At 37.0% G+C, this 14,443-nt stretch overlaps 1 protein-coding gene across 4 annotated transcripts in view; it reads left to right on the forward strand.

Annotated features, from left to right (window-relative positions):
- Positions 1–9,981: 9,981 nt before the first annotated feature.
- The window catches only part of LOC131069511 (uncharacterized), a 28,601-nt gene continuing 24,139 nt past the window's right edge, over positions 9,982–14,443 (forward strand). The window contains exon 1 of one of the 4 annotated variants that reach the window (XM_058004982.2): positions 9,982–10,461. In XM_058004982.2, coding sequence (XP_057860965.2) covers positions 10,452–10,461 — 10 coding nt within the window. In that variant the 5' untranslated portion in view covers positions 9,982–10,451. The remainder of the gene's footprint in view (positions 10,462–14,443) is intronic. The other 3 variants (XM_058004981.2, XM_058004980.2, XM_058004978.2) reach the window with 3 other exon arrangements.

Here is a 14,443-nt window from a genome sequence, read left to right on the forward strand (position 1 = left end):
CTAGCTCAAACAATCAAGTTGGTAGCAAAGATCAATCCATTAAAATATCTACTCAACAAAGCCACTCTCACAGGGAGGTTAGCTAAATAGGTGATGATTCTAAGTGAGTTTGAGATTCACTACACAGACAAAAAGACTATTAAAGGTCAAGCTATCATTGATCAACTAGCATAAGCACCATTACAAGACAATCACCCAATCCATGTTGAATTTCCAGATACAAATATTCTCATAGTATCCACAAAACCATGGGTCTTATACTTTGACGAATCATACACACAACATGGATCAGGTGTCAGCGTCCTATTTGTCACTCCAGAAGGACACACTATTCCTAAATCTTACAGATTGATGTTTCCTTGCACAAATAACATTGCTAAGTACGAAGTGCTAGTCACAAGAATCAAAATGGTTGTTGAGTGGAAGACCACAAAGTTGAAAGTATTTGGAGACTCACAATTGATCATTAATCAAGTTAATGATGATTATCAGACAAAGGACGACAAGATGATGCCCTACAAGCGCATAGTGGACGATTTCAAAAAGTACTTTGTGGATATCAAATTTGAACAAATTCCAAGGTTGGACAACAAATTTGTGGACGCCATGGCAACCATTGCCTCACTCCTGCAAATACCAGACAAACATAATCGTTATGAGTTCCTAGTGGAACAATTGTTTTCCCTCGCCTATGATAATTCTGAATCCCAAGTCACATGTCACATAGTCGATTCCGACTCACCCCTCTATGGAAAGATCTACACCTACCTAAAAGACAACATCCTTCCACTAGATCTATCTTGAAACCAAAAACGCAACTTTATTTGTCAAGCAACCCATTATACCCTAACCGCTGACACACTTTACTGCCAAGGTCTTGATGGTACTCTTCTTCGGTGTCTTGATCGTAACGAATCTAAAACCGCCTTGCATGAACTTTATGAAGGTATTTGTGGCACACATTCAAGTGGTCCTAATCTCGCCAAGAAACTTCTAAGGACAAGCTATTATTGGCTGACCATGGAAAAAGAATCATATCAGTTTGCCAGAAAATGTCCAAAATGCCAAATTCATGGTAATCTAATACATGCACTAGCACAGGAGTTGCAATCGTTCACTACATCATGGCCATTCTATCAATGGGGACTCGACCTAGTAGGAAAGATTCATCCTTCCTCATCAAATGGACATAATTTTATCATCACAACCACTGAGTATTTACAAAGTGGATAGAGGTAGTCCCATTAACTACTGTTACCGACAAGCAAATATCCTCTTTTATTCTGAATTATCTAATTTGTCGGTATAGCATTCCTAGTTCCATTATCACGGATAATGGAAGACCTTTCAAGAATCAAGATGTGAAAGAACTTTGCGAATGATTCCATACCCAACATCGTTTCTCCACACTATACTATCCACAAGGGAATGGCCAAGTAGAGGCCTCAAACAAAACCATCTTGAAAATCCTTAAGAAGACAGTAAACGAGGCTGGTCATGATTGGCATGTTCAACTCAACCCAACATAATGGGCCTATAGAACTAGCATCCACACACCTACATGAGCAACACCGTACTCACTTATGTATGGATTAGAGGCTATTATACCTATTGAGGTTGAGATTCCATCACTTAGAGTATCGCAAAAAGGACTCATTCTAGATGAGGAATATCAGGTAAACATACTACAAGAGTTAGAGTTGCTAGATGAGTGCTGACAACGTGCTTTTGATCACCTTAAAGCATATCATCAATGCATGTGCCGGAGCTACAATCACAAGGTAAAACCAAGAGCATTTCAAATCGGTGACTTGGTATCAAAGGAAAATCCCCGCAATCAACAGGATCGGGAAAAGAAGGGCAAGTTTGAACCAAATTGGCTAGGTCCTTTTGTCATCATATCCACTTACGAATAGGGGGCATATCAGTTATCTACATCAGAAGAGGACCTGTTTGACGAAACTATCAACAATGTGCATCTCGAAAAGTTCTATACTTGAGTTATCCAATGCACATATGATAGAAAAATACAAAAAAATAATAATCAAAAAGTGTAATAAAGGCAAGTAGTGAAAACCTGGCAACAAGCACTATTTGTGATAGATCGGATCTTCCATCTGTATGTATCCATATCATATCCTTTTTACATCCATCTGAACTAATCCTATGGCCATCACAAAACTTTTTAACGCAACACAATCTTGGACACACTTAGCATAGTCACTGTCCTTGATTATCCAAACAAGTTATCCATATCATATCTCACCATGGCTTGGTGATCAATGTATATATCCATATTGAAAGAAGTGTTCATAGCTAGGGGCAAAATCCTAAATGTATCTGGTGGCATCAGATAACCATCAAAACAGAGACATTTTGAACAAAACAAAGATCACAACTATCAAAAGTATTCTTCAAAAACCAAAAACTAAACAAACTAAACAAAGATCTACTTGCAAGATGTTTTATCTGACAAAATACATAAGGTAGCATGCATGTTTACCTATGATTTCTTTTTATTTTTTATATCATATCTCCTGAGTGACTCACAAATGTCTTGAAACTAGAGACGCAAGGAAGGAGTGTGATATTTTCTTTGTTTGTTGTTTGTGAGCAAAGCCTTTTACTATGCAAGTTTGTCTCACAACGTGATTAGGTAACATATCACTGAGGACATTTTAGATTTGTATAGGGAAAAGGTTAACTCTTGTCTTTTTTATGCAAGCAACACTCAGGTCGTCTTGGTTCATTTATACCTCGACAATTGTGTCATCTTGCAATATCAAACTCCATGTAAGTTATACTCAAGTCATTATGGTTCAATTATACGATGATGGTTGTATCAACTTTCAACATATCAAAGGCTCAATGATGACAAAAAGGAAGCACAATAAAATTTGATCAAAAGGATGACTATATCAACAATGAGGGATCATTTAGTCACATTAATTAGTCATTACCACTTAGATACATATAATTTATCAATTCATCTCATCATTCTACATCTTATTTTCAAGATACATCTCGTTCTCATATCATTTCACATTTGAATTTAGGAGCATTCTCATTTTTATATCATTTAAAAATTTGCATTCAGGTTCATGGTCATTTTTCATATCATTTAAAAAGTTGCATTTAGTTGCATTATCATTGTCATTTTAATATCATTTAGAGTACATTCCATATCATTAATCATTTTAGTAGAATTCCATATCCTTAGGTACATTATCATTTCATATCATATCATTCACAATTAGAATTAGTTGCATTTTATACCATTTAGTTTCATTATAATCTCATACCATTACATTTAGTTTCATTATCATCTCATATCATTGCATTTAGTTTCATTATCATATCATTTTAACATTACATTATTTTCATCTTCACTATCATATCATTTTAGCCTTTACATTAGTCTCATTTACATATCATTGATCATTTAGCATCATTTCCATTGGAAACATTTCATTTAAATTCATTATCATTTAGTACCATATCAAAAGCATTTATCATATCATTCAAAATATTCACCATACCAATATCACATTTGCATTTTACAATAAGACATTTATTCATCACATGTACACATCTACATTATCATTTGCATACCATAAACATCTCAAATAAGCAATCATCATATAGGCATATATCACCTTCAAAACATATAGATCATCTCATCCAAACAAATCACATCATCACACACATCACATAAAAAAGCAAACATCGCACCAAAATCATGTAGATTTGCATATCAAAGCATCTAGATCATCAAATTAAAATGCATCCATATCATATATAAGCATGCCAGTATCATATCATCAGGCATGTGTGACCCATATCAATCCAAAGAAAATCACTGATACATGTTAAAATAAATCAATGAAAAGAATAATGTCCAAATGTCCTTGCATATCATATCAAACAATAAGTGTACAACAATAAGGGCTCGGGATCATCACTATCCCAAAATCAATTTACATCAATAGGTACATCATATCAAATGATCAAAAGAATATCAAAATGTACATCGTATCATCCACATGAGCAAAAAAAACATCATCGGAGGACAACCTAAGAGTGGCTACCACATGAATATGTTGGGCATGCACTAGGATCACCTCCACCTACAAGACCTGCACCTGTACCATCACCTCTGAGATCTCTCCTAGGCCCCGTAACTCCCTGGCTTCCCTCCCGTCTCCGAGAACCCCCACGCTGCGATCTAGTCACAAACGAGGGTGCTCGTCGCTCTGGTGGCACAACTTGATGATACAAGTTCCTATAATGCTCGACCCTCTCTGACTGCCACATAAGATCCCTAATAGTATCACTAATCAAACCCCGAGTAGCAGTCTGCTGGACCGTATGTGCAAGCTGCTCTGTGCGGCCCCGTTGCTCTATCTCCGTGTCGCGCTCAATTGTCAATTGAGTAACCTGCCTCTGCAACTGGGTAATATGTGCTTGTGCCTACACTAGTTGACCCTGTACACCTTATAACTGTGTTATCTGTCCCTGTGCCCGAACCAACTGTGCCTATGAGGTTTGCACCATGGACTGAAGGGAAACCATCTGTGCCTGCTGCTGATGAGGAGGCACTGAAATCTGAACCACTGACAACTATGAAGGTTGTGGATCCTGACCAACCTGTGCTACTATAACCTATAATGGGGTAGTAGGTTGAGACATATCTACCCTCCTCCGCTTGATCAAAAGCAACACATCCTCCTCCTCCTCATCCATACAACCCATCCCACCCATCACCTCCTCCCTCGACTCCTCCGACTTAGTCTCCTTGGATGAACCATCCTCCTCCCTCGACTCCCCCTACCATATCCTCTAACTACAAAGGGCCTCCACGATGAATGTCCTATCGCCATCCTCCTCCTCTACCAATAACCTTGCAGCCTCGCCCTCTATCACCTCCCTCTCCTCCCCCATCATCACCTCCTCCGTCCTCTTTGCCTCAACCAATCTGACCTCAAGCTCTACCCACAACACCACCTCTCCTACCTCTCCCTCTCCCCTGCCCTCGCTTACCACCTCTCTGACCTCCAGGCCCTCCCTCTTCATCATCGTCATCTACCTCCTCCAAGGGTGGTATCGACTCCCTAGGTCCTGTTAGTCATGGGAAGGGATGCTCTGCAAAATACTGTGCATATTGCTTAGTCATACCTGCATTTGCTAGCCTTATCCGCATATCCCACCATACCCGTGACAATGCCTCAAAATCTACCCATGCTATATCAAAATCCAATGTAGGGCCCCGTTCTACTCTCTCCTTGTGCACTCAGGCATATATGGTTGCACCCTAAGGCATCCCCTGAGTATGACCAAACTGTCGGTACAGACGTGTCAAAATGAATCTCTCAACAACATAGGGAGTCCTCCCTATCAAGTACCTGCTTCGACATATCACTGGGATCTCTGTAGCATCCTTGGCCTAGGCCTCACAATCCATGTATGGTCTCTAGATCACCGAATCCATGTCATCTATGATCCATCTCCAGTAATCCAACTTCCCAAGCATGGGTTGGGAAGCAACTTGTCGGTACATAAATAAATAAGGTAACTCCGTTGGCCGTGATCTCTCCACCACTGGACGAGTCATTGCTATGTGCTCCCATGCCCAGATTTGTAGAAGTGTGACCCTTGCTACTAAGCTCACACCCTCATCATAAACAACTTGGTCTAGCTCGCGGTACAAATGGGTCAAAACACAGACACCCCATGCATATCGGGTCCTCTGTCTAATCATTTGTCATAATATCCCGACCCCATCCAAATGAAAATCCATGAGACCTCCTATCTAGATAGAGGAAGCTACCGATCAAACCTGCTAATATAGATGGAAGTGGGTCATATTGATCTACCATGTCCTGACATGCCACTGAATAACCACTTAGTTGCAGATTAGCAAACGCTTCCCGCAATGTAGCAGTCCCACCCTGCTCCTCCACATCATACTGAACTATCTCACCAGTAATTGGAATCCACAAGATCCTATAGATGTCCTCTGGTGTCACAATGATCTCTCCAATTGGCAAATGGAAGGTGTTATGATCACTATGCCACCTCCCCGCCAATGCGGTTAGTAGAGACATGTTCTTCTGATAAGAAGTCATGAACAAGATATGTGACAAACCACACGCAGTAATAACAACCCTGTCATCATCAGTCAAAGCTCCCCGCATGGCCAATGTCTTCGGGTATCACTCCCAAAGCATCAACAGACCATGCCAAGCCTACATCATAATATCAAACATCATATCAATTCTATCCATCAGATTAATCAATGAACATGTGTCACTCAAACAATCTTCTATCAGCTCGGTGTGAGATCTTAAACAATCTCACTGAGCCCCTATCAGTGACATTAGTAACGTTATCAGTCAAGAGTTTCAATCCTAAACTCTTAATCAAGTCAGATGGGTTCATCTTAGCCTATCCTATTGGTTATCAAACATACCTCTCCTATCAATGATGCAAGTCACACTATCTAATACAAGTCAAACCCATATCAGGAACACAAATGACTCATATCAACATACCAGTGACTTATATCCTATATCAAACACAAAATTTATTTGCTATCGACTAAAATGGACCCATATCGACATCAATGACTCATCGAAATTAAATGAACCTATATCAAATCAAGAGATCCATAACGAATCCATATAAGAATCAAGTTATCCCATATCAAAATCAAATTGACCCATATTAGTGACGAAAGTCACACTATCATTCTAGAGTTTCGATCTTAAACTCTTATTAGCATGGGAGGGTTCATCTTAGCCTATCCTATCAGTGACCTAGCCATTGAACCTATCAAGCACTTGAAGTGTTGATTATACACTATCAACTAGACCTCTCCTATCAGCGACGCAAGTCACGTTATCCATTTAGAGTTTCAATCATAAACTCTATCCATCCAAACGCAAATAGACACAACACCACATCCCATCATTATCAAACTTCAACATTTTTGACAAAATCAGATGAAAACACGACCTATTGATCATTCAACCAAGTATCAGACATCATCTACATCCTAAATATCAAATTTGCCAACTTCAAAATTTTCAAAACATATCAAAATCTGCTCACTGTTTTAAATGCGCTAAAACAATCATAATATGTGTTAATCCAAATGCGCCATTACAACTATCACATGCACCATTAAATCTATCAAATGTGCAACAACAGTTGATAAATGCGCTAAAACACAAAACATGTGTGCTAATTTAAAAATCATATGTGCTATACAATAAATCCTATGCGCTACGAGAAAAATCAAATACCCCACGAGAAAAATCAAATGCGCAACGAGAAAAATCAAATGCACCACAAGAAAAATCAAATACACTTCAAAAAATATTAAAATACGCTAAACCACAAACCTAATACTAAGGCACAAAACATATGGAAAAATTGGTTTGAAAAATCTATCAAAAATGCTTAAAAATCAGACAAAAGAGGTTAGAAAATCCACTCACCGGAGGTCCATACGTTGCTGGCCTCTCATAACGTCGAACCCGCTCAAATATGTGGCTCTGATAAGGGGGCACCATCTTTCTCTCTCTTCTCTTCTCCTCTCCAAAGCTCCAATCTCCAAATGCCAAGTGCACAAATGAGCTGGAATGGGACCCTTGGAGGCTTATATAGCTCATAATGATGTCAGCAGGGTGTGTTGTCGAGATGGACGTGTGGGGCATGTTCGCGCTATGCTCGCACCGTATTTTCACCATTTTTTTTTTAACTTTTATTGGCAGATCAAAATTGAAAAATTTTAAAAATACAAAAAAACAAAAAAAATTTAAAAATCCAAAAAATCATTTTTAAAAAAAAATCCAAACAATCGAAAATTTTTAAAATTCCCAAAATCCTCAAAAATTAACATCTCCCCGAGCAGCAAATTTTTCTCCATTCATCTCCCAATAGGGCATCATTATCATATCAACGTCATATCAATATCAATATTCATATCTGGGGCATCATATCGATAATTTTGGCGACGACAACAAAATCAGAAATTTTGGCGATCAAGTGATTTTCTTTGAATCAACATGTGGACACTTCTAAGCATACAATTACAATTGCTTCTAAGTTTGGCACACCATTTTACAACAATGGATGATGAAGTGTGCATAAATGAATTTCTAGCAATTCTATTCAAAAGTATCGTAACACACATATGTAAATAACACACTTCACACATGTTAACTAGGGTTAGTGCCCTAGTTAACATTGCTTTTAAAATAAAAACCACACTTCACACATTTCAACCTACATTCATTTGCAAACTGACAAACAAAAGAACACTACAAAAGTTTAATCGATTACTACAATCAAATTTGAGGTAATCATTTTAAATTGTTAAATTTTAAAATTTATAATTAAACAAAAAAATCTTTTCAATAACAATAATATTTTAATATATGATCTAGGTTGATGGAACTCTAAAAGCGATCAATACATTGTCTAATCCATTTAATGTATTATGTCCAAAATGCAACTACAAATTTGACAACTGTTACACACTTGAAGGAAACACTACCCACTTTGCTAGATGTAATGAATAAGTCAGCTAATATGTTTACTTCTTATATCTTAAAACCATTTTGATAACTAACAACAAATAAACAATACATTGTTTCGCTGACAAATCTATTATTTAGTTGTTGTTGCCTAGTCTACAAAATGTTATTTATGAAGACTACATTGAAGACAAATCGACAATCATTTTTATGTTGTGGGACTTCTTAAAAGTAGGACATTTCACATTAAATTATAGCAATGTTATTAACAATGTCACCTCCATTCAACAATAATTAAAACATCATAAGAAAAGGTATATATAGTGAATTCTATTGATATAGATTACTACTTATATGTTTTCACTTTTTGTAGTTGTCTACATAATCAAATACATTTTTATGACAAGTACCTAAATAAAAACTTTGGAAGAAGCAAGTGGGAAACCTAGACAAAACCAATATTGGATCTCTTCTACCAGGGACACCACTATTTCTTATCTCAAATTATGTGATATGAATTCAAAATTTGTGCACATAATCTATTATCAAACCAATTATAAACTTTAGTTGCATAAATACTTATCTAACTTTGCTTCATTTACTATTGCTATAGCATTTGACATATTGCTATATTGTTTACTTATGCTCATGCTTACCATCACTACTACAAATTACTTATATTTACATAATCATTTGTATAAACTTTCAATTTCCATGGTTTTCTTCATAGATTGCTAAAAGCTTCTTATTTCGTCACTACATTTTTGTCTTCAACATTGTCCTAAAAGTTGATTAGTTATGTTCACTAAGTGTCTTACTATCTGCTACTATATTGGGCAATCTAAAACTGACTGATCTAAAAGTCGATTCATCCAATTGAAGATGTGCAATTCACAACTCTACCAAACCTTAATTTGTTTCTATTTCACTAGTGTCTCTATGAATTTTTTTTGTAAGTTGAATGTTCATAATCATTGACTAACTTAGTATTTTGCATGTACTCTATATTTTAATATTACATTAAGATTTTGTCTATTAACGACTATCAAAAATATATTGTATAGATACCATAAAAATCAAATACAATTGCAATACTAACACATATTATCAACTACATCACCGACACAAAAATATCTCTCTTATCAAATTTCAAATTTTTATAATAAGAACACAAGTATTGAGATGATTGGAAAGTATATTTCCCATTCAATCTTCAAAACCTAACCCTGACCTAACCACATGGGTTGTAATATCCTCATCTTACACGTTGGAATCCAACACCAAGCACTTCTCAAGAAGATTCCAAGAATATACTGTCCTTACGCCGCACATAAGAATAATCCTTTTTCAAAATCCCTAAATTCCTCTAAACTTGGATGCGGTGCTTTGCTGGCTCGAAAAAGCGCAACCGTGGGTTTTCCATTTTCCAACACCACATAAATTTGTGACCAAGCCAAAAATATCCCTTGTCGGTGAAGGAGGAAAAAATAATTATGAACGGATTATTAATAAAGCTTTAGACGTATATTGACGGAAGGGATTGATGTGAAAAGCAGCGGAAGGCAAGGAAGAAGAAAGCAGAATAAATTCGTTTATTTAATCCTAGGGTTTCCTTCCTTTGTTGGGTTTCTCCATATGAGATATCATCTTCTTGTTGCGGTCTCTGCAAATATATAAAATCTAAATCTAAGGTTCATGGCTGTAAACCCTAGACAGTTCAGAGCCCTCCATGTCCATTACACTGCCCAAAATTTTGACGATCCGGGCAATTGGCGGTTTTTTGTAGCGGTTAATTTTCCCACGATTTGTTTTCTGCAGCAAAGAGATAGATTAAGTAGTAGGTTTTTGGTTTCTCGTAAATAACCGGTCGGTAGTTCAATAAGGCGCTCTGCAGAATATCAATTATTCGACATGGGGCGAAGTAAGTTCTCATTTCTTGGCAATTAGTTTTTTTTCCTTTATTTCTTGAATTTTAGGTCTTTATAATTGCTTATTTCGTTTTTTCGTCGTTGTGAGATTTAATTGTTGTAGTCTGCAGGCAAAATTCATTTTCTGCAGTGTTTTTTAAATAAATATCTAGGTTAAATATGCGAATATCCTCAGAATTGATGTTATACATATATCCTCTTCGGGGAGGGCATACTTGCTAAAGTAGGAGATTCCTTGATTAAATTTTGCTGTAGAAGATCTACTTCTCAAAAGGTTCTTCCTGAGGACTTGTGTTGAACATCCCCATAATCTAAACTTCTCACTGGATACTTATGTTTCTTTGTGGTGGCATGGAATTTTATGTCGAGTCGACTGCAACAAAATCATATCATTTCATTATTTCTCGACAATTTTCATTTTGTTCTTTGTTTATTAATTTGTTCTGAAGTGTTTTTTTTCTGGCGGTATCTTTTGGTTTAGGTACCGCTACAGAGTGATATCTCTTCTTAACAGGGGCTTAGGACATGCATCTGCCCGCATCAGTCGCCTGCCCTTGTTACATGAGACCTTTTTGTTTGGTTTTTTAAATTGGTAAAATCTCTTTTTTGTGCACACTTGGCTTAGATGCCACAAAAAAGGTGTAGCCCTAATCCATCGTGTTTCTTACCCATCCGTACTAGCAAACGAAAAGGAAGATAGGCCTAAACAACTCAAACTTATTCACAAAAATATCAGAGAAATTAAGCTTAATGGAATCGAGCATCCAAGGGCTTGATTGAACCCCCAACACTGCTTGTCTCCAACTTGGTCCGACGGTCATGCTGCCAGAATAAGCATATTAAAATTTTCCATGTGACTTAACAGGTATAGTCAAACGCTCTTCTGTCTTTGCCTTTGCTGCATCTTGAACTGCTTCCTCTGTACTCATAACGTGTGTTTCGTTATCTCCTTGCCTGCTTATTATAAGTTGAATTTCTTTTCAAGTTCTTCCTGTGGCATGAGTTGCTCATTGTAAATCCCAGCAAGGTCCTTTGAATCCATAACTGGCATCATCTTTTTGGCCTCCCCACCTTTCTATCACCAGCCGAGGTGAATTTTACAAACAACAATTCAACAGCAAGGCTTTGTTCAGGATGAATGAAGCCCACGAGCTTGACAGCTTAACTTGTTGGCTATCAAGCTTCACATGAAAGTCTCTGAGATGTACCGGCATCTCATCAGTCTGTGTTCTGAGAGCTTTAAAGCAGCTTGTGAACGACTTTAAGTCCACCTGGGCCAAGTCACCACTTCTTTACTGCTTTCTTCCTCAATGCATTGCCAAGAATTCCAACAATTCCTTTCCGAGCCCCAAACCATGACAAAAAATCTTATGTACAAGTCAGCAACCTTAATAAATCCATATAATCCCAATATTACATTACTGTTTGCCACCAAAGGATTAGGTGATGTAACTCCCCTTGGGGGTTTTCAATCCCTCTCATTGCTTGAAACGTGTGCAAAATGAAGTGAGATAATATCTTGATCAATGCCTGCATTGACGAGACTGTCTGCAGGACTGTTTGCCTCTTTATGGCAATGCTCATATGAGATGGATTCATGGTTGTGAAGAAATGATATGCTTCACTGAGAATGCCATTCGATTTCTAGCTAGTCATATATTGTTGCCTTTATTATAATCTGAGAATCTTTATCTTCTCATTTCTTGTCAAGCTGTGTTGTTGTGAGAAACCCCTTGGTCAGAGATTTGAATTCTGCTTCATTAATAGTTCCCTCACAGATATGAATTGACAAGTTGCCCATGAAGGATCATTTGTCTGCTCGTAAAACAACCTGCCTTATTGAGACTGGGATTACTCCAAGATGCTGCATCAAAGTATAGTTTCAAATTTCTTGCTTTTGGTGGCAGCCATGAAGTCTCATCTTGTTTACCTCGCTTAAAGTTGATTCATTAATGGGTGATCCATATATAAATTTTGCTGAAATTATTATACATTAAGTCAAAAAGGGCCTCAAAATGAAACTATTTAAAATAAAAGCCAGGAATTATTGCTCTTTTATAGTTGGCATTTTTAGGATTTTTTCTTAAATTTTAGATTTGTAAATCTTGTCGACAAAACTTTCCCTGTACAAGAAGCCCAGTCTTATTGAAAACCGAAAGTCAAGGATAAATAAAATTGAGAGATAAAGAGAGGAACGGATGCAAAGCCTTTTTTTGAATTCCACGAGCCATTGAAATTTGAATAATTAGTGACGGTGGAAGGGTTCTTGAGAAGCTCATTTTGCTTCACGCTGGAGATATTTTTGCACTTGCACATGGGTTTGTACACATGCATCGACCATTGCAAGTCCTGTAAGAACTTTTTCTTATGAGCGGTTTCAATACAATGAAGAACATGTTATGCTAAGTAAGAATGATATGTTTTAGTAAGCTTATCTAAGAAAATTGGAATAGAATTTTCATTGGGAGCATGCACAAAATTGAAAATTTTCAAGGGATGGGACTTGACTTATATATGTGTAATGTCCCCTACTAGGTTGCTGCTAATTTCCTAATAATCAACACCCATTAATTACTTTTATCATGTGTTAAATTAATTTATTAAACTAAATAACCATATTTATTCATAGTACAACGGATAGTGGCTATATTCAAGCCCCAATTCTTACTTCCTTTCTAATCCTCAACCTTGAATGGGGATTTACTCGTCTAGGGCATGCTGGCACCACCTCCATAATTGGGCCCAGGTTTCAGGAACATCTGTCCAGACCACCCTTGGGGCTCACCTAATCTGGGATGGATTTATTCCACCTCTCCCTAACAACACCGCACCTCTCCTTATTGTGGGGATGGGTGGGGGGAGCGCAGCAATAGAAATGATTAAGTAATTGGGCTATGAGTATACTAACTTCTCATGTATAATGAATATATATGAAATTAATTTTGACTTACAAATATTGCAGTCTATATTTATATTACTATTAAATTCTATTTCAAAGTAGGGACATTACAGTCCGCCCCACCCAAGATTGCTTGTCCTCAAGCAATGACCATGGAGTGTTCAAAATGACTTCCAATATGAAATGGCTTTGGAAACACACATGGAATAAACATGCCTGGAAACATATCAGGCATGAACCAAACACGGAGTATACACATGGATATATGCAAACATGGAGCATACATGCAAACACATGTATTGTTTGATTCCTTTTTATTGACTAGAATGGTTCATTCTACCCTAATTAGTTATGCTTTAATTTAACCCAAATTTGGCCAAATCTATAAATAAGTAATTTGGTTTTATAGGCATACCTTTGTATATTGTTTTCCTGCAACAAAATTAGAGAACATATATGAAATAATACTTAAACTGAAATATGAATTATATTAAATGATATCAAATCTGCTATATTAATGACTGTTAGAATTATATTTGTTGAATATGATCAGATTATTATATAAAGTCAATTTTTAAGTTAGTTACTAATCAATTCCTTTAGTCCATTAGTTGGATAGGGTGTCCAAGAAACCATCCCTCCTAGGCCCAAGGGCAGAATACCGTATGACCCTTGGCTCCATATGGTAGGTGTTAGGCACCCATCATGGAGTGGCGTACCCAACGAGGTGTTCCATCACCGTTCCCCTTCATCACAACCACCTTCTCTCTTAAGCCCAAGAGCAGATGCTTCACCCCTCTTGGCTCCATGTGGCAAGTGTTAGGCATCTACTATGGAGTGGCATACTTAAGAGAGTCCCTCATTTGCAATGAATCATTTATCATATTTATTCAATTCATCACATAATGACAATCCATTATATCTGATATAATTGTCACATTCTGCCGGTTAATGAGTTTTCTAACTTATCTTTAAACCACCGCAAGGATAAACATGAAACTGAAATGCAAAAACACAAAATAACCAACCATAAAATCATAACATCAGGAATTTTACATGGAAACCCAAATGGGAAA

This window comes from Cryptomeria japonica, chromosome 3, assembly GCF_030272615.1.
Source record: "Cryptomeria japonica chromosome 3, Sugi_1.0, whole genome shotgun sequence".
Taxonomy (NCBI): domain Eukaryota; kingdom Viridiplantae; phylum Streptophyta; class Pinopsida; order Cupressales; family Cupressaceae; genus Cryptomeria; species Cryptomeria japonica.